The 20,754-nt window shown below is 36.2% G+C and overlaps 1 protein-coding gene across 2 annotated transcripts in view; it reads left to right on the top strand.

Moving 5' to 3' along the window:
• The first annotated feature begins 5,358 nt into the window (after window positions 1-5,358).
• The window catches only part of LOC117334227 (zinc finger protein basonuclin-2-like), an 88,522-nt gene continuing 73,126 nt past the window's right edge, over window positions 5,359-20,754 (top strand). The window contains exons 1-2 of one of the 2 annotated variants that reach the window (XM_033893720.1): window positions 5,359-6,017; window positions 18,489-18,700. In XM_033893720.1, the coding sequence (XP_033749611.1) occupies window positions 18,686-18,700 (15 nt within the window). In that variant the 5' untranslated portion in view covers window positions 5,359-6,017; window positions 18,489-18,685. Of the gene's footprint in view, window positions 6,018-15,837; window positions 16,237-18,488; window positions 18,701-20,754 lie in introns of those variants that run through there. The other variant, XM_033893721.1, reaches the window with a different exon arrangement.

Here is a 20,754-nt window from a genome sequence, read left to right as displayed (position 1 = left end):
TTAATCTCATTAACTGGTTCTAAAACTAAGCAAAGAATTTTTTTTTCATAGTTTAAAAAGTCAAATGATTTTTTTGTCTTACTTTCCAATTATAACAAAATATATTTATATTTGTTTCAAAGATAAATTGGCCTGTTGTGTTGTGTCTTTGTTGCATCTTTTCTGTAAATGGAAGATAAATCATAATTATATAAAGCAATATAAAACATTCCATGGCAATGGAAATTTAGACCACAAAAATACATATTCATGATTTTTTGATGAAAGCAGAAATTTTCTGAATGTTGGATGTGGGAGTATAAAAATCATTTAATAGAAAAGTCTATTCTTAAAAGCTTCATAGATACATGGACCATGAGGATGTCATATTGATTACCAAAGATTGGCGGGTTGACACAAGTAAAATGGCTGTGGAGACTAGCCATAAATTGGTAGTCATTGTATCACTATTATTATGTATACCCCTACGGTCCTGTCCCTGGAATAGCTCTCTTCAATATTAATGACTTCCATTGCATGCTTTATGATCTGTGTTTGGTCAATTTCAGTTTTATGATGTCATGGTAATTTCTGATGTCAACAGCTTTAGCTTGACTATTGGGTCTATCGTGTTTTATGTGTTAAATCTAGACTCAGGTATAGGTGCCCACGCTTGAAGAACAACATGCAAATTGATGTCGGTGAACTTCAGACCGTGATTTATTTGAAAGTAACATGATTTTGAAACCGTAAAATAGCAGTAAAACAGTATTGTTATTTGTGATGATTTAAATTATCATTACCTCCTACTAATTCTACAGAATTTATTGGTCAATGTACTTATATTGACACGTCCATATCATGTCACGAAGACGGATATTTAGTGTATTGGAAGGTGTAACGAAAATGTCCTGCCCACACTGGGACTTAAAACTTTGTCTATGTCTGCATGATATTGCCTAAATTCAGCAAATAGGAGATAATTGGCAAATAGAAGAGCTAAAAACGCTGGTTTAAGATGGATAAAATAATTTTGGTAAAATTTGCTTCATAAAGGCTAAAAGGAAAAATGGCGAAAATCAGACATATAAAAGTGTTGAGTACGTTATTTAGATCTCTGGAAAAATTAAACCTTAATTGAGATGTACATGAAATTGATTAAGACAATAAAACCATTAAATTACATTGAATGTTGATAATTAATTGTATATGCTGCCTGATGCAAGATAAGATATATTTTATGTATGTGTCACACATATTAATACATTAAAATGTCCAGCCTTATCATGTAGTAAAGTTTACATTTCCAATGTTAGAAATAGATGTACATCAAAACCACTTAAATCGCCTTTCACAGGACATATTATTTATGTAGTAAAGCATTATTAATCTGTTCTTATATTGTAAATTGTTAATATTACTTTATGGATCTATACAATCTGTTTAGAGTGTTAAAACAGATATACATGTGTACATATGTACTTGAAAATCATGAAAGTTCACATTTTGCAGGACATCTATGATATACAAATCTATGCATTCACATTTCCAATATTGAAAATAGATATATAAACATTTAAGTCACTTTTACCAGACATAATGTTCCTATTGTACAGTTTTTCTAGTCTGCTCCTATGCTGTAAAGTATCAACATAACTATATTTTATATATAGAGAGGAGAATTCCCCCGGACTATTACACCAGAGACATATATATGTCTATATATGTCTCTGATTACACCTAGCATTGATATTGGAAAGTATCAAGTTCAATGTAGATATATATGAATGTTCTCATTTCTCTTATTAAAAACATTATTTATACAATTTACATAGAAATCACGTCACAGTTCAAAGGACATATTATTCAAGTTGTCAACCTTTTCTAATTGAATAAAATGTTAGATTATCAACATCACTATAAACATGTATATGAAAAGTTATCAATACTTTCATATACATATCTGATAATACTATATGTATATTACCTGTGTTCATGTCATTACCTCATCAAGAAACAACAAACAGGTGTTATAATTATCCCTGGCTGGTCAAACCTAACAGGACTAGAGAAGTGGGGGAGTAAGGGAGATGACTGCCCTGGGGCACAATGGTTGTTATTTGTAAGGTAAATACCTTAATTAGTGATGCCCAGGTGTTCCAGGTAGATAGACAGCACCCAGGTAGGCCTGTGGATTCTGCACAATTACCAATATCATATAATAGGACTTGTCACAGAAGCGCATAAAATAACACCTGTGATATGGAAATATAAAAATCAACAAATAAAGAGTAAAAGCAGTGTTAGGGAATTATTGCTTTTAAATAGACTGATGAGGCTAAATGTTTCATACCCAATAGAGGAATATTTTTGGGATGCAATTAAATATTAGATTTTACTCTCCTTTTAAAGATGAAAACAGAAACTGAAACATTTGAAAGCTTATAGTGTGAAGTATATGTACAATGTTCTCAACAGCCTTAATCTTGTGTCCCATGAATTACAATTACTCTGTTGGAGACATAGTATCTGTTAAGTGTATATGCTGCCTGTTACATTTTAACTATGATCTGTCATAGTTATCTCCCTTATAACCTGACATTATCATAATTTACAAATTATATTTGCGAAGGTCTGTGTGTGTTTTCCACCACATATAAGTCTGTTAACTACATTTGAGCTGTCCATTAAAGGTTCAAAACAACTTTCAATCATGAAACATCTCCCCTAAATTTATTGGCTAAAATTCTCATCTGAAGAAGATAGTCACGGTGTAAAGATTGCATGGTGTTATTAGTTCCCTACTGGTTAAACCAGGGGCCTTTAGGTTTCCTCTCCGTCCACCTTGTAGGTATAACGGCTAAGTTTGTCAATGATCTAGCGTCATTCCTTGAGGGACGTAGATCAAACTTCACACAATGAGAAAGGATCATAATATCCCTGACAAGTTCAAGTTCCAGGAATTTTGGGTTAAGGACACTTACTATTATTTGCAGAGGCTGGTTGGGAACATGTATCTAAATCTGTTCAAGGGACATTACTCTTGAATCGGGGGAATCTGAGTCAGACTGTCAACTTATATAAACTAATGTAATGTTTTGCTACATAAGTATGATACTTTTTATTCATCAGGAAGTTATTGAATGTTAAGTAAATGTATTTTATAAATTACACTGGAAAAGAAGTTGTAACACATAATTATGAATAAAAATTGAAATGTGATGTACTATTGTAATTAATATGATGCTTCTCAATCTCTACAAGTAGCATTTAAATAACATAAAACCCCAGAAAATAAATTCATTAAATTAAGAACTGAATGAGACTTAAATATAGTATTACCTGTATGATAAGTTTATGTTGGGATTAATTATTGTATTTAATCTGTTTCAGTACGTTAACACCAGTTAGAGCTGACTTAAGGTGTGTCTATATCGTTAAAGGTAAGGTAGAAATGCTGCTTTTGTAATTAAAATCGTGCATCTTTACTGTGAATTTGTTTTAAGGATTAAATTATTTTCTGTACAAGATAATTAAGTAAAATTATTCATGGAAAGATTAAATATAATTCAATAATTTACATGTCAATATAGACAGGTTTTATCTATGTAGTCACATGTGACGCGCAATAGGCCAGTTTTCATTACATGTTTCATTTTGGACAGGCTTATCTTGAGGGGTCACTTCAAACAGGTTTTGCTGATTAAGCCAATAATCATGACTCACACTAGGTAAGTTTGAATATAAAATTATGTGTCACAATTAGACAGGTTTTCATATTGTAATCATGTGTCACAATAGACAGGTTTTCATCATAAAATTGTGTCACATTAGACAAAATTTCATTGAAACGTCATGTGACACATTAGACAGGTTTTCATTAGATATAGCCATGTGTTACATTAAACAGGTTTTCATTATTTATAGCCATGTGTCACATTATACAGGTTTTCAATATATAAAACTATTTGTCACATTAGACAGGTTTTCATTATTTATAGCCATGTGTCACATTAAACAGGTTTCATTATATATAGCCATGTGTTACATTAAACAGGTTTTCATTATATATAGCCATTTGTCACATTATACAAGTTTTCATTATATAAAACCATATGTCACATTAGACACGTTTTCATTATATATATCGATGTGTTACATTAAACAGGTTTTCATCATATATAGCCATTTGTCACATTAGACAGGTTTTCTTTATATATAGCCAATGTGCCACATTAGACAGGTTTTCATTATATATAGCCATGTATCACATTAGACAGGTTTTCATCATATATAGCCATATGTCACATTAGACAGGTTTTCATCATATATAGCCATATGTCACATTAGACAGGTTTTCTTTATATATAGCCATGTGCCACATTAGACAGGTTTTCATTATATATAGCCATGTATCACATTAGACAGGTTTCCAACATATATAGCCATATGTCACATTAGACAGGTTTTTGTTAAATATAGCCGAGTGTCGCATAAAACAGTTTTCCTTTTGTAATCATTAGTTCCTTACTTAGTACTGTGCAATTTACAGTCTATTACAGTATTTTTTCTTAGCTATGTGTACTATATGTTATAGGCCCTATGAAAAATTGTAATTGCTGGAAAATATCATTTTGAGTCAGACGAAATAAAATATTACTTTTTCATGGTCTTTGATTTTAATTATGATATCTTTGATTTAATAGATAATGGGACATAAACTAGCTACTGCTGTTAAGAAAGCTCTATTTCAGCCGTTAAGAGAGTTCTATATCAGAAAAAACCGATAGAGAGGAAAATATCTTTGCAATAGAGAACTTAGTTCAATTTAATAAATCAATATATTTTTTCCTTCAGATAATTGTCCAAGAATAATTGGCATAAACCATTTAAAAATTTCTTGGATATTGTTAATGTTTAATGCTAATTTTCATATAGAAAGACCATAACCTAGGGGAATACAAATTGTTAAAGCATGAGAAAGACAAAAAGAAGCAGATATCACATTCAACAGCTTGTTAATGCTAGCAATCAAGCCCATTGTCATCTAATGCAATGTAATGTAGTCCCACATGGTCTCGTCATCTCTTTATTCACTCAATCAATTAACTCATATTGTCCTTCCAAAAATAATCGGATTCCCCGAATACACATTGATGACAATAAGTGAAGTGGTAGAGGAACAACGATGGGCATCTCTATTGACTTGTCAGTGGGAGTCTGGAACCACTGTAGAACCACTGTGACACTGTCAGGGACAAGTCCTGACTCATATTTAGTACAGAGGATAATACCCATTAATTACAGTCGGAAAGAAAGTAAATATTGAACTTTTTCTATGTGACTGTGATGAAGTGGATTGAGTTTGTAATCAGTCCACAGTGTCTCTTAGCTATGGATTTTTTTATACTGTCCTGATTTTGTTTCGTTAATGGCATACCAGTGTGTATACGTCAATTTGTCACCAGTCCTATGACAGTGCCAGTTGGAGTGGGGACAGAGTCAACGGAATCCTGTTGGTGGGATCTCGGCCAGCAGCCAAGTGTTACATGTCTTGATTAGTCTTAGTGTGTCGTGCATGTTGTAAGAATTAATTACCGACACATCGGACCACAAAGGGAATTTTAATTAGGGGTAAATGATTAGCATAACCGTACGGAATGAAGTGCCATCTGCCTGTGATTGAGACGTGACTAGGTATTGATTGATAACAGTTTGAATTGCTTCAGTGTTTGTGTGTTAGAAGAGGTGACGTTGCTGCCATATTGTCCTGTGCTGCATCCTGTCTCTACTTAGCTTGTCTTATATCAAACTGATCAGCCACATAGCAGGCATGGGACCCAGGACGACACACAACCGCCCCTAACGCCAGCCACCACATCATCCTCCTCATCACTGTTGCTCTTTTCGATTGATTCGTTGTCACACATGAATGATTCTTTCGCCGAGTTCACCGGTCCATGAATGGGGGACATGGGCCAGAAGAGATAGAGAGAGTACGGGATCCCCCCTGTCATGAACTTGGAGCCAATCCAGAGGTAAGCAGCTATATATACCGGCACACACGAGGCACTGACGTTTCTGCCAGTGTCAGAACTAAGACCTTCAATGTAGTTGTAAGCCCACGCCAATGACACTCAGTTGGATGCACGGTAAAGGTAACCGATCACATACACTGCCGTTTATAAACATTTCACACCCTATTAATGCTCACATTTCTATCTAGTAGCGTATTTTGACTTTGTTTTACTTTTTCACGGAACAATAGCACACTCGCTTGATGTACTGTACACAACGACTTCACAGATTGATTCTATTGATTTTTGGTAGTTGCATTTCTGCCACTTGAGCATATCAGAGGCACAAGACTCTTACCTGGTTAGCGGGCTAATGATCGAGAATTTGTGGAGGGGTTTTACAGGGCCAGCAAATTATTTATTGATTCTTAGAGAATGAAGAAAAAATAATTTATAACTATTTGATGAATGATTTATAAATATTTAATGAATGATTTATAAATAATTGATGAAATTTATTGAAAAGGTTTTAACTCCACATTTTGATTCAAAAGTGATTGCTAGATATGATATATAAATGTAAATGTTTTGTTATGAGTATCAATTATGGAATGTTTTATTAATCTTTCTAAAGACATCAAAATCTGCTTATCAATATACAGTTTGTATTTGTATACTGGGTTTAAATTGTTAAAATTATGCTGGATTGGAAAAGTAAAATTAATAATGAAAATTATTGTCCTTTTAATAGTTCATTGAGTAATGCATCTCTTAATCAACAAAAAAGATTTTAAAAAAGAAAGAATGACAGAATTAATCAAATGGACAGATGTGACACATCTGCCTCAAAAGCCCAAGTTGCTAATGATTCAGCAACACCTGATTATATTCTGTGAAATGGACATTAACTGTCAGTTATTATGGATAGCTTTTGGTATATAGCAGTTAAAAGTAAACTATCAGTAAAAGGGATCAAAGGTGGACAACCAAGAGTTGTTATAGAGGACAAAGGGGGACAGCAATCAGTTGTTTTAAGGGTCAAAGGGAAACAACAAACAGTTGTTATAAAGGTTAAAGGGAGACAACCAGCAGTTTTTATAAGGGTCAAAGGGAGATAACAAGGAGTTGTTATAAAAGTTAAAGGGAGACAACCAGCAGTTTTTATAAGGGTCAAAGGGAAACAACATGCAGTTGTTATCAAGGTTAAAGGGAGACAACCAGCAGTTTTTATAAGGGTCAAAGGGAGACAACAAGCAGGTGTTGTGTCAAAGGGAGACAACCAGCAGGTGTTATAAAGTGTCAAAGGGAGACAACCAGCAGTTGTTGTATGGGTCAAAGGGAGACAACATGATGTTGTTATTGATGTTAAAGGGATAGGAGGCAGGTTTGTTCAAATGAATAACCTTGACCTGCTTTCACAGGAGTCAAATGTGTTAAAATCTTAAAAAATAACCAAAAGACCTATGGTCATGATATTGGGCCAGTAGCATACTGGAATGAAGGGCTACCAAGTTTGTTCAAATGATTAACCTTGACCTACTTTCAAGGTCACAAGTGTGAGTATACATATCAGAGCTCGGATGACCAATAAGGCCCGTGGGCCTCTTGTTATAGGAGGGACTCTAATTTCGCACTTAACTTCTGGCACAAATTGAAAGTGGATTTGCAGTCTAAACTAACTCCTGTGTGATTCAATTACAATAGTCTAGATCTGGATAAACATGTGTTTCTAACTCAACATTTGAATGTATAAGTCAGCAAAAATACACTGCCACTGATTATGGAATAGCATGCTCTATCATAGTAGTCCCAGGGTTATTATGACAGGACAATATCATGTATCCATAACGTCACTATGTTTACTTATAACTGTACATGTAACCATCTTTAAACTAAAAGTATACTTCAGGGCATATGGAATTTTGTCTTGATGACATCCACATGGTGGATGAAACATTATGACAAAATCTAATGATAAATGTGCTTGTATTTTGGGAAGCCCTTATTTTCAAATATTACTCAACATTAAAATGGCTGGAACAAAAAATGTGGAATTTGCATGTTGACCAAATATCCTCACAAAGCACCAAAATTCTGACAGATGGTTCTAAACCACTCAGATTTCAAGCACTGTCTCAATTCCAACTGCTTTATTACACACACAAAAAAAACACTTCAAGAACTCTCTGACATTTTAAGTCGACCATCATTAGATAACAGGACTATTCAAATGTCCATCCATATACAATCATTGTTATGACTATTCCTTGAGAAGAACCAGAAGCATTTCTCTCATGTGTAGATTCTTCTTGGTCCTTAGTTATGCTTGTGCAATTTTGATACTGACCTGGAAACACATTGGTTGACATGGGATCAGTCTTACAGAGATCCAATAAAGGTCATTTGTTGGTGGGCAACCAGGTCTCTTGTAATATACATATATGCATTCATTTTTGGAATTCAATAATTCACAATTCACTTTCTTGAATTAAAACTTGCTTTTCTGTTCAAGATGGCAAATTCAGGAGAACATCAAAACTGCTGGTTTACTTTATTTAGGATAGAAGAAAATGAAATTCAATTTGTGTATCATTTTATATACAGTGCCACCCAATTTTCCAGTGACAAGGAATATCTCCTCCCTTCTGTTACCCTATCACAGTGATGAGGAAAATCTCCTTCCCTCTGTTACCCTATAGCAGTGACGAGGAATATCTCCTCCCCTCTGTTACCCTATAACAGTGATGAGGAATATCTCCTTCCCTCTGTTACCCTATAGCAGTGACGAGGAATATCTCCTTCCCTCTGTCACCCTATAACAGTGACGAGGAATATCTCCTTCCCTCTGTTACCCTATAGCAGTGACGAGGAATATCTCCTTCCCTCTGTTACCCTATAGCAGTGATGAGAAATATCTCTGAATCCCTCTGTTACCCTATAACAGTGATGAGGAATATCTCCTTCCCTCTGTTACCCTATAGCAGTGACGAGGAATATCTCCTTCCCTCTGTTACCCTAAAGCAGTGATGAGAAATATCTCTGAATCCCTCTGTTACCCTATAACAGTGATGAGGAATATCTCCTTCCCTCTGTTACCCTATAACAGTGATGAGGAATATCTCCTCCCCTCTGTTACCCTATAACAGTGATGAGGAATATCTCCTCCCCTCTGTTACCCTATAGCAGTGACGAGAAATATCTCCTCCCCTCTGTTACCCTATAACAGTGATGAGGAGTATCTCCTCCCTTCTGTTACCCTATAGCAGTGACGAGGAATATCTCCTCCCCTCTGTTACCCTATAGCAGTGATGAGGAATATCTCCTTCCATCTGTTACCCTATAACAGTGATGAGGAATATCTCCTCCCTTCTGTTACCCTATAGCAGTGACGAGGAATATCTCCTTCCATCTGTTACCCTATAGCAGTGATGAGGAATATCTCCTTCCATCTGTTACCCTATAGCAGTGATGAGGAATATCTCCTCCCTTCTGTTACCCTATAGCAGTGACGAGGAATATCTCCTCCCCTCTGTTACCCTATAGCAGTGATGAGGAATATCTCCTTCCATCTGTTACCCTATAACAGTGATGAGGAATATCTCCTCCCTTCTGTTACCCTATAGCAGTGACGAGGAATATCTCCTTCCATCTGTTACCCTATAGCAGTGATGAGGAATATCTCCTTCCATCTGTTACCCTATAACAGCGATGAGGAATATCTCCTTCCCTCTGTTACCCTATAACAGTGATGAGGAATATCTCCTTCCATCTGTTACCCTATAACAGTGATGAGGAATATCTCCTTCCCTCTGTTACCCTATAACAGTGATGAGGAATATCTCCTTCCCTCTGTCACCCTATAGCAGTGACGAGGAATATCTCCTTCCCTCTGTCACCCTATAACAGTGACGAGGAATATCTCCTTCCCTCTGTTACCCTATAACAGTGATGAGGAATATCTCCTCCCCTCTGTTACCCTATAACAGTGACGAGGAATATCTCCTCCCCTCTGTTACCCTATAACAGTGACGAGGAATATCTCCTCCCCTCTGTTACCCTATAGCAGTGACGAGGAATATCTCCTTCCCTCTGTTACCCTATAACAGTGACGAGGAATATCTCCTTCCCTCTGTTACCCTATAACAGTGATGAGGAATATCTCCTTCCCTCTGTTACCCTACAGCAGTGATGAGGAATATCTCCTTCCCTCTGTTACCCTATAGCAGTGACGAGGAATATCTCCTCCCCTCTGTTACCCTATAGCAGTGACGAGGAATATCTCCTTCCCTCTGTTACCCTATAGCAGTGACAAGGAATATCTCCTTCCCTCTGTTACCCTATCACAGTGATGAGGAATATCTCCTTCCCTCTGTTACCCTATAACAGTGATGAGGAATATCTCCTTCCCTCTGTTACCCTATAACAGTGATGAGGAATATCTCCTCCCCTCTGTTACCCTATATCAGTGATGAGGAATATCTCCTCCCCTCTGTTACCCTATAGCAGTGATGAGGAATATCTCCTTCCCTCTGTTACCCTATAGCAGTGATGAGGAATATCTCCTTCCCTCTGTTACCCTATAGCAGTGATGAGGAATATCTCCTTCCCTCTGTTACCCTATAGCAGTGATGAGGAATATCTCCTTCCCTCTGTTACCCTATAGCAGTGATGAGGAATATCTCCTTTCTTCTGTTACCCTATAGCAGTGACGAGGAATATCTCCTCCCCTCTGTCACCCTATAACAGTGACGAGGAATATCTCCTTCCCTCTGTTAGTGTTACCCTATAACAGTGATGAGGAATATCTCCTCCCTTCTGTTACCCTATGGCACAATATTTGTATTGCTTCATTCAGAGAAAACCTCAAATGGAGATATTTATGACTACTTCCTCAGGCTATGAATTTGTCCTACTTTAAAAACCATGTGTCTAGCTTAGTGTCTCTATATTCCAGGTAGTGTGTCATTGCTAGCCTGGCTTAATTTCCTGTTTGAAAATTGCTACAAAATTGGCAACACGGTGCACAGATTATGAACAAATTCCTTCTGAGTTTTATTTCATCCTGTAATCTCCTCCGATAAAAGGACACAAACAATGGCATTTTCATACATTTCATATTCCTGGTACAAAAACCTGTATATACTGACACCTGAGTGTGGGAGATTGTCATTGATTTATAATCCGATCATTATATATTGATTTCCTTAAAGGCACTGTTACTTTTGGAAGAAATGTGTTGGATTTAGGTTGTGGTGACATTTCAAATGAAAGTTTGTGGGACATTTTCATAAAATGTTGGCACTTCTGTGTTCAACATTTGACAGCATTTCATTGATGTTGTGTAAATGTTGTCATGATTTCATATGAATACATCAATTCAAAAGTTTTTAATCCTTTTCATGTCTCATTCAGATTTTATGTCAAAAATTTACAATGGACCACACTTTTCTGTCAAAAAGTAAAAGTCTGTCTCGTCACAACCTTTATTTGAAACATGAATTTTGTTAAAAAGTGATGATGTTTACAGTAAATTGACATGTTGAAAACAATGAGTGAGATTTTCAAACATTCACAGTTTAACAGCATCCATTGTTTGTGTTAAATGAACTACTATATCAATTTTAAAAAATGTGTATTGCAAAACCTGATAGTCTTCATAAAATATCTTTACAATTGGAGAAAAGAAATGAAAAAGAAGAGTATAGCAACCACTGATGCCTGGTATCCAAATAGAACTAAGCAGGATGTTGGTAGTCTACTGTTGGTTATATAAGAATCTTTCCTTTTGAGTTTTTTTCCCAGAGAAAAGGCATATTGGAAAACTTAATACTGGTATTGTCTCTTGTAAATGATTCCACTTCACAGTGCTTTTTTTGATGGTTATACAAAACGATAGAATTAAGAGTATATACAAGTATACCATGGCCTTTTAAAACTTATGGTTGACAACATTGTGTGCTAATCCAGTAAGCAGTAGCAGTAGCATAGACATGAATGACAAAGTGGATTGCTCATTTCAGAAAACACACCAGAGACAATTCACCATTCTATCAAAGGTCAACTGTTTAAAATCCCATCTTCTGGGATCTCCATATGTTGTGTCATCAGTTAATAGCTCTTTAGGTTAATTTATATTAGGATATCTGTTACATTTATGAAATATTTCTTAAATTTCATGTTTAGGTTCTCCGTTTGTCTTTATATTTATACATTATTAGTTTGAGACTGAAGGATAACATGTTGGCTATGTTTTTCTGCTCAATTTCTCAAGAAAAAGATACATTAATTTTCAAATTTAATATGTAGAGTTCCCTTTTGTAACTAGCACTGCATGGTTAATTATGCCCCCACCATGAAATGAGGAGGGGGGAGAAACATATAGTGGTACCCTTGTCCATCACGTCCCGTCCCGTCCCGTCCCGTCCCATCTTGTCCCGCCGCGTCCAGTCCCTTCCCGGCCCCACCATCCTGATGCAATCTAACTAGCTAATCTCACGAACTGCTGAGGCAATCCTCACCAAACTTTGCATACATAATAAGTATGATCTCTGGTTGTACACCTTACTTTTATTTTCATGGATCAAACATCCAAGATGGCCGCAACAGCCTCTGATTGGCCAAACCATATGCAACAGTAACTTTTATTCTATCTGATGGATCTCAATGAAACTTGCTGGAAGGGATGATAGCATGACAGCCCTCATTTTCAGTGAAAAATATGCTAAATTGCGATTCAAGGTTGCCGCTAAATGGAGACTTCTGATTGGTCAAAATTTAGATAATGTCCGATTTGAATGAAAATTGGTATGTACATGTGGTTGGGTTATACTAAGACAATGCATGGCTGCCATTTATTACCCTCTGATTGGCTGAAATCACATCAAGTAACGACTTGTTCTATTTGAAGCTGATTACAATGAAACTTGATGGGAGATATGATAACATGACAGTGTTCATTTAAGACAAAATTACTGGTATAGAATTCAAGATGGCCACCAAACAGAGGCTCCTGATTGGTCATAACACCTAGCAACTTCATTCTTTGACATAATTTCATCAAACTTTAAACATAGGTCAAGTATGAGTATACTTCCGACATTGTGGTGTTTCAGGCTTCCAAGGTTAAGACCAAGGTCACTGTTGCTTAATATAGAAAATCATCAACTATTTCAGTTTTAACACCTAGCAACTACATTCTTCCAAGATTTTCATCAAACTTTATGCAAAGGTCGATAATGAGTATACTTCTGACATTGCAGTGTTTCGGGTTATCAAGTTACACCGGGAACATTTATATCTCACAGACATTTTTAGGTCACCTGAGACAGGTGACCTTTTGCCCTTGTCTTTTGTCCGGCATCGTCCGCTGTGTGTCGTATACAATTTACATTTTCAACTTCTTCTCAATTACCAACAGGCCCAAAGACCCAATATTGGGTTTTTAAACTTTATTTATTTAAAATAATTGCGAAACAAGTTATATCAGCTTTAGTAATCATGCTTGTTGGCCCGGATGGAAACGCACAAGGGGTCTTACTGTGGGAGGAATCTGGAGTACCCGAGGAAAACCCACGTGGTCGGGCAGATGACCCCCAGCCCATACCTTTTCACATCCGATCGGGGAATCGAACCCCGGCTGCCTAAATTAAAAAGCAAGTGTGTTACCACTGTGCCACTCAACAACCCAATATTAATTCTGTTGCATGCTGGGATGAAGTTTGTTCAACTGCATGACCTAGACCTTCATTCAAGGTCACAGGTCAGATATGCTAAAATCTTTGAACAAATTCTTCTTGATAACCAAAATGTCTAGAAACCCAATATTAGGTCTGAAGCATGCTGGGCTGAACAGCTTTAAAGTTTTTTCAAGTGGATGATCTTGACCTTCATTCAAGGTCACAGGAGCTAAATATGCCAAAATCTTTAAACAAATTCTTCTTGATAACCAAGAGGCCCAGAAACCTCATATTGTGTTTGTAGCATTCATGGGTAAAGGGCTATAACAATTGTCCAAATGAATGACCTTAACCTTCATTCAAGGGCCCAGGGGTCAAATATGCTAAAATATATCAAAACTCAGCTGACCGTTAAGGCCCATGGGCCTCTTGTCTAGTTTTGAGACTGATCTAAAACCTAATTGACCTTTATATGTCCATCTCAAATCACAATGTGGTCAAGGAACCGTACATCTGTGTGAAGAACACCTGGCAATGTGGGTAAAGTGAGGAGAGCCACTTGTGGTGAATGAAGTGTTAATTGTTTGAACGCCAGTGAGATTAAGAAATGTTTATTGTTTGAACACCATTGAGGTTAAGGAATGTCCATTGTTTGAACATCAGTGAGATTAAGAAATGTTCATTGTTTGAACACCATTGAGGTTAAGAAATGTTCATTGTTTGAATAACATTGAGGTTAAGAAATATTCATTGTTTAAACGGTATGAAGTATAAGTATTAAGTAAAGAGATGGAGCACATATGATGAAGAAAAAGTTCCATGTTTGAATAAAAATTTGTGTTTGTCGGGGAGTGGCTTTAACATGTCAAGGACATTTATTTATTTCCTAACATCATATTTTGCTCTAATCAATTATTGACAGGATGATCATTTTAATAAAGAATAACATGGTGGATATGTATGGTTTTTGTACACAAAAGTCAAGTCTTCGATGATTTCATTGATAAAAAAAATATTGAATTTACCAAAACATGTGTACGTATTTTCCTAAGATCCCAACCATGGCCATGGTCTATTTGATAGTTTTTATCCTCAGTAAGATGACTTAATAGATTTGAAATGTACGTTGTTGTCATGGTGATTTAATTCTTTAAATGATAAGGGACTAAAATCTGTGTCTTTGAAGAGGCTTAGATATTCCAGGGATTCACTAAAAACATGATCCTACAATCATGTGAAGTCCTCAGTCAAAAATTCCTCTCTTGTAATCTGTTTCGTGTGATGTTTGCTTGAAAGGCTAGAAATATCCTGTCATTTAAATGCTTTATCAACCAAGCATTCTACATCAGATGGACATATCTTAAAGAAGTTTGAAAGGCTTGAGATATCTAATGTCATTTAGATAAATCTTTGATAACATACTGTCCTGCTTACAAAAATAAATGAATGATTTTGATTTGAGAGTCATTGTCAAAATTAAAACAATATCCCAACTAAAAATCATACTTGTTGATATTCATATATAAAATAAAAAGATATATACAAATGTAATTTTAGAAAAAAAAAATCATTTATATTTTTTTTTAAAACTGAATAAATGAAAAAATAAAATAAAAGTATATGAAAATGTGTGCAGACAAATGCAGAATGATTTTATTAGCAAGACACACAAAACATTTATATATATACCAACCCTTCCATCTCTATGCCCTCCTCACACTCAAAAAGTACTGGGAAATATATATTGTGTAGCACATAAATCAGTGTTTTATCATTAAGATGGAAGTATCAGTGACACCAGTCTCTTGCCAGGTCACTCTACTCTAGGATGGCTGTATTATTTTTCAAAGTAACTGGCCTCTGATGATAGTGATGGAGTTTATGACAAACACATGTCTCAGCCTTCTCTCCTGTCAAGTTCTAGGTTCACAGAGAGGGTGTCCTGTAGCCAAGACAAGGGCACAACAGGTCTACACAGGGGGATCAGTTTCAGCAGTAGGCCAAGTCACCATGGCAATATAAGATTGTCAAAGCAGGGAGGGACAATTCTATAGACATGTATACCCTGGAGTAACAGAGCTGGGTATAATGTGTCTCTCTGTGGGGCCAAATCACCATGGTGATGTGATTGTCAAAGCTGGGAGGGACATAGTGTTAGGGTGTTAGATATACGTATGTTATGTTGAGGGAGGGGGGAGATAATGAAAAAAAGGGCCAAGTCACCATGGTAATATAGGATTTGTCAAGGCAGGGAGGGACAGCTCTGTGGAATTAGGAAAGTAGAGCAGTAAATAGCAGTGCTCTGTGGGTGTCCCCCCTCCTGGCCACATGATAATTAGGAACTTCCCCCTCTCAGCTTTTGGGACCATCAAGATAAACAGCCTCTCCACAGGGCCTGTGTGTTAGTGGGCTGGCCAGTCATGTGGTCCTCAACCTAGGGTACATCACATATGTTATAGATGTGACGATATATACATATACAGATCTGCCTTCTTCATAGTAACTCTGAACACAGCACAAGTATATATATTCTAAACAAAGGGATCTACTTCTTCAACATTCAGGTAATTATTTTTGTCATCAAAAATGTTCTCAATATTTTTAGATGCAAAATATTTTTAACTTGTCATCAAGATCGTAAGGAACAATTTATTCTAGATAAAACCAGCTGAGCACTGATGCCAGTTTTGATGGGTTTCCATACTGTGTGTCTACAGGTACACGTTTTGTCTACTTTGTCATACTTTGAACACTCTAGTTGTTTAAGTTTTGATCACATTTCATAATTATGTTTAATTAAGAACAACCATGTACCATTTTGAAGGATTTGCTTCCTAAAACTACATGAAATATTTCATTATCAAACAGATCAAACATCATGCAAGTGACACTGTGATTTATTTTTGTCATTTTCATCTTTTATCCAAAAGCTTTTTTTTGCATGACAAGGCACTTATGAGTCACTGTATTTCAAAACAGAGAATTCATTTCTATCTGTACAGGTAAATACGTATTGTCATCAAAAAGATTTTTTTGTCATCCTGCCATAAAACAAACCAGACATATTGATCACATTCTATAACACAGGTTACCATTTTTGTCAGAAAAGAGACTTAAACAGAAAAATCTTGATCCTATTTTTGTATTTTTTTCCTTTTGTGTAGATATTTTTTTGTACAGGTGATTGTGTCATTAACGAGGTTTACCTGTGCCGTATCTGATGTGTCATTACCTGTCATGATAAGACCACACAATTTTTTTCTGCTTGTTCCATACTCAGAACAAAATCTTCTGATAAAAAATTCTTTTCCCATTGACCATTGTGGTTGTTCTCTAATATAAATATTATATATCCTTTTTAAACAAAGATATTTATTGTTCTTTTGTAATTTTATTCAATGATTTAATAGCAGTGATTATGTTTTATGAATTGACTTATTGGTATATTGATAACTTTGACTAAGGACTACATTGTTTGATGTTAACTGAAGTCTTCATTGCTTCCTCTTCATTGTTTCTTGTCATTTAGAATGTATTTATAGGATAGTGGGTACATATCCTTAATGTTTCCTCTTTGTCCTGATCTATGTATTTATTCCATGCTTATCGCTGTGACATTAGGAAGCTGACTTTGAGACTTGACAGCCTCTGGACCAGGCCCCACTGTGTTACTGAAAACAGCAATAAAGTAATGGCCCGGTACTTTCTGTCATTCCTTCGAGACTCTGAGACAGCCAGTTTTTCTGGGGTTGACTTCTTTGTCTTATCAGTCTTGGATATCAATTGATCGAGACTGTAAGTCCAGAATGTTCAATGTACCGATAACTAGGGAGTCATTGGTACGGCTGCTGGGACATGTCCTCGGGGACACATAACAATAGGTAGCCTTCAGTACATAGTACACAGGGGCATGACAAAGACATCACTTTCTTAACTAATACCTTTACTAATTAATAATTAATGTTAATTGGATTATTTGTGTGTAGTTGTCTTTTGGCTCTTGGCTAAAGACCAAGTTAATAATTGATTAGACTGGGGACGATAAGATAAAGTACTGTAGAATATGACTAGTTTCATTGTCGTTTTTGGGATAGTTTTGGCCACAGTAGGCTTGGGTATGGTCACTATGATTGTGATGTTCCCAGAGGAGCTATAATGCCAAGTCTGACTACTGGTTCTGTAATATATACAATATCCCGAGAATTGTCAGATCAGGGACCATAAAATCTGTATCATAGAGTAAAAGGACACTCTATCATAAGGCCGCATGTTTGGGACGTTCAGAGGACAACAGCCAGGAGTTGGTGGAGCGGGACACAGCCAAAAGTTGGTGTCTTGCCTATCAGTATAAACAGCAGGACGGAGGGCAGTGATCACTTCAGATATATGTGTTGGAAGGTATGATCACAGATCTAAAGTCATCAGGCATGGCACAAGCTCTGGCAACTGGGGATAGCTAAATGTACGTCAGGCACAGATACCATGGAGAGATAAACAGGAAACACATCCACATAATCCTGTGGTACCGTCACAACTGAGATAGGTACGGAGGCTGTACAGCCGTCCTCCCCCCTCCCCTCCCCCAACGAAAAGTCCCCTCGTATGTTTGCTGTCAGAGAGGGGGGCTGTTTAGAAGATAGGAGTGTGTCTGTGATGTGTGCACTGTGTTTGTGTTGTGAGAAGTCCAGCTTTCCCCTCCATATCCCCCAAGCACTGTGCCCTGTGAGCGAGCGGTGCTGTGTTTTGTCGACTCCACTTGTGCCTCCTCAGTCTAAATTTGGCATCACACAAGTGTTCCTCTTTTCTCCCAACACAGGAGTCAGTCCTTCAGATCCACACCGCCACTCAAGGAACATCACCGCCATCACAGTTCCGTCCTCCACCGACCCTCGGGACCCCAGCGACCCTCACCACCCCCACCGCTGCCACCCGAACAGCGGGTGTCCCCCGAAGTCAACCTCTGACCTCTCCACCCTGGGGACAGTCACTTGGAATGGTGATTCCAATCAAGGCATGAAACCACTGGAGGTAAACAACTTTTATTTACTTTTTATTATTGTTTTGTCATTTTTTTGCCACAACGGGAAGTTACGAAAGTTTTATTTCTGTGTTGTGAAAGCTGGGGACTGTCATTTATTATGTTGATTATTATTTCTAGCCACCATTGAAAATTAAAAAAAAAAATTAATAATTTTTAACTTGTAAAGTATACAACAACAAAATATTGAAGTTTGATGTGCTTGGAGACGTTTATAATCATGGTCATAATATTTGTACTTTTGTTTTAATATTTTTACAAATGTCTATAAGTTTTTTTTCTGATTCTTGTATAATATTTTGGGCAGTAGAACGGGAAGTTATCCAAAATTGTTTTTTGAAATGTTAAAAAAAGAAATTGGGGACAGTCAACTTTCGTTAAAAAGATTAAAGTTTTGTTCAGCCCTTCATTTATGGGAATGGTACATGTTGAATGCTATTTCCCTAATTTTCACAAATTTGTTTTCCAAATCTACACAATGTGAAGTAATAATTATCTTTAAACAAGATTGTCAACAAATTGGGGACTGTCCCATATAGAACAGTGATTTCAAAAGGAGACATAAAACAAAGCAATTTATTTGTTTTCCCTTGTAATTTGTCATGTTTGTCCTACAGTCAACAACAGGAAGTTATATTGATGTTGTTAATTATAGCCAGGGAAAAAATGTGTTGACATATTGACTATATCGACCTTCGACTGTCCCTGACCATATCCCAGGGCTCGGCAGTCTATCTTTCCAACTGACATCCAATAGAAAATTAAGATGATTTTCTTTAGCAAAAAGTTCATTGAAATCCTACTTTATTTGCCATGTGAATTTTATTTGGGGCCCATAGAGACACTTGATGTCCCCCTGCTTTGTAACACACATGCATTGATTTTGTGTTGATATTTGTCATCTAAGACAGCCAGTGGAAGAAAATTTATATCCCGTATTATGATTTTCCAGGGGAGACTTTTTTAGATTTTGAATTTGACTTTGAATACTTGGCTGTGTTTCTGAGGAATGACACGATAGACACACACAGCAATCAACCTCTCTCTACACCAGTGGAATGTCTATTTATAGCAACATGTGATCTTCTTCATTCACTAAGCACCAACGGTAGCATGCGCATCCTCATGAGGCCATCATACAGGGAACTTCTTAAATTTTTATTTCACCTCTCATTCATTACCGATTTCTTCATACTTTTTCTCAAATTTAGAAAATATTGATATTTAATTTTGATTCTTGTCAAAACATAATAATTGAGTTTCTAGAATCAGGTTGAAATGATTTGGAAATCTTTTTGTCGGTTGCTATTGGTGACATTTTAGCCTCCATCTTGGTTTTAATCGTTCTTCAGTCACCAAGCCTATAAATTTGAAACCTTGCCAGTTACTTGTAGGTTTTGTGTATGTAACTGATTTATGGGGTGTATTCGACACCAAGGCATTCTTTGTTTTACTTCCAATCTAGAAAGTCAAGCACTATGTGACCAAGATGGATACTGTAATGGATAATAACTTACCTCTGTAAGACCGTGATCGCTCTGAATATCGACAGTTGTTAGTTAATATCGGCAGTTGTTAGCCCGTGGGCTGTAAATATTAAAGTACACTTTTTATTATTTAGGGCAAATCAGCTGTCTGAAGAAAAAAATCATTTCAACAATATGAACTTTACAAAGTTTTGAAAATAATATTTGTATTTGTTAAGATTGTAAAGTTACTAAAGGTAAAAGTTTCTATGGTTACCTAATTGTAATTACTGATTACTTCAGTTACCTTAGAGATAATTAATAGTTTATATGGTTACCTAACAGGTAATTACTGACTGCTTCAGTTACCTTAGAGATGATTAATAGTTTATATGTTAACCAAACAGGTAATTACTGACTACTTCAGTTACCTTAAGAGATAATTAATAGTTTCTGTGGTTACCTGATAGATAATTACTCATTTCTACGTTATCATAATTACAGATGATTTTCATCCTAAGCTGATAACCTTTTGCAAAATAACTGAATAATATAATGCTGTATATCATTGGTTAGAT

Source organism: Pecten maximus, chromosome 9 (assembly GCF_902652985.1).
Source record: "Pecten maximus chromosome 9, xPecMax1.1, whole genome shotgun sequence".
NCBI lineage: Eukaryota > Metazoa > Mollusca > Bivalvia > Pectinida > Pectinidae > Pecten > Pecten maximus.
The sequence above is the reverse complement of the archived record's forward strand: the minus strand, read 5'-3'. Positions and strand labels throughout refer to the sequence as shown.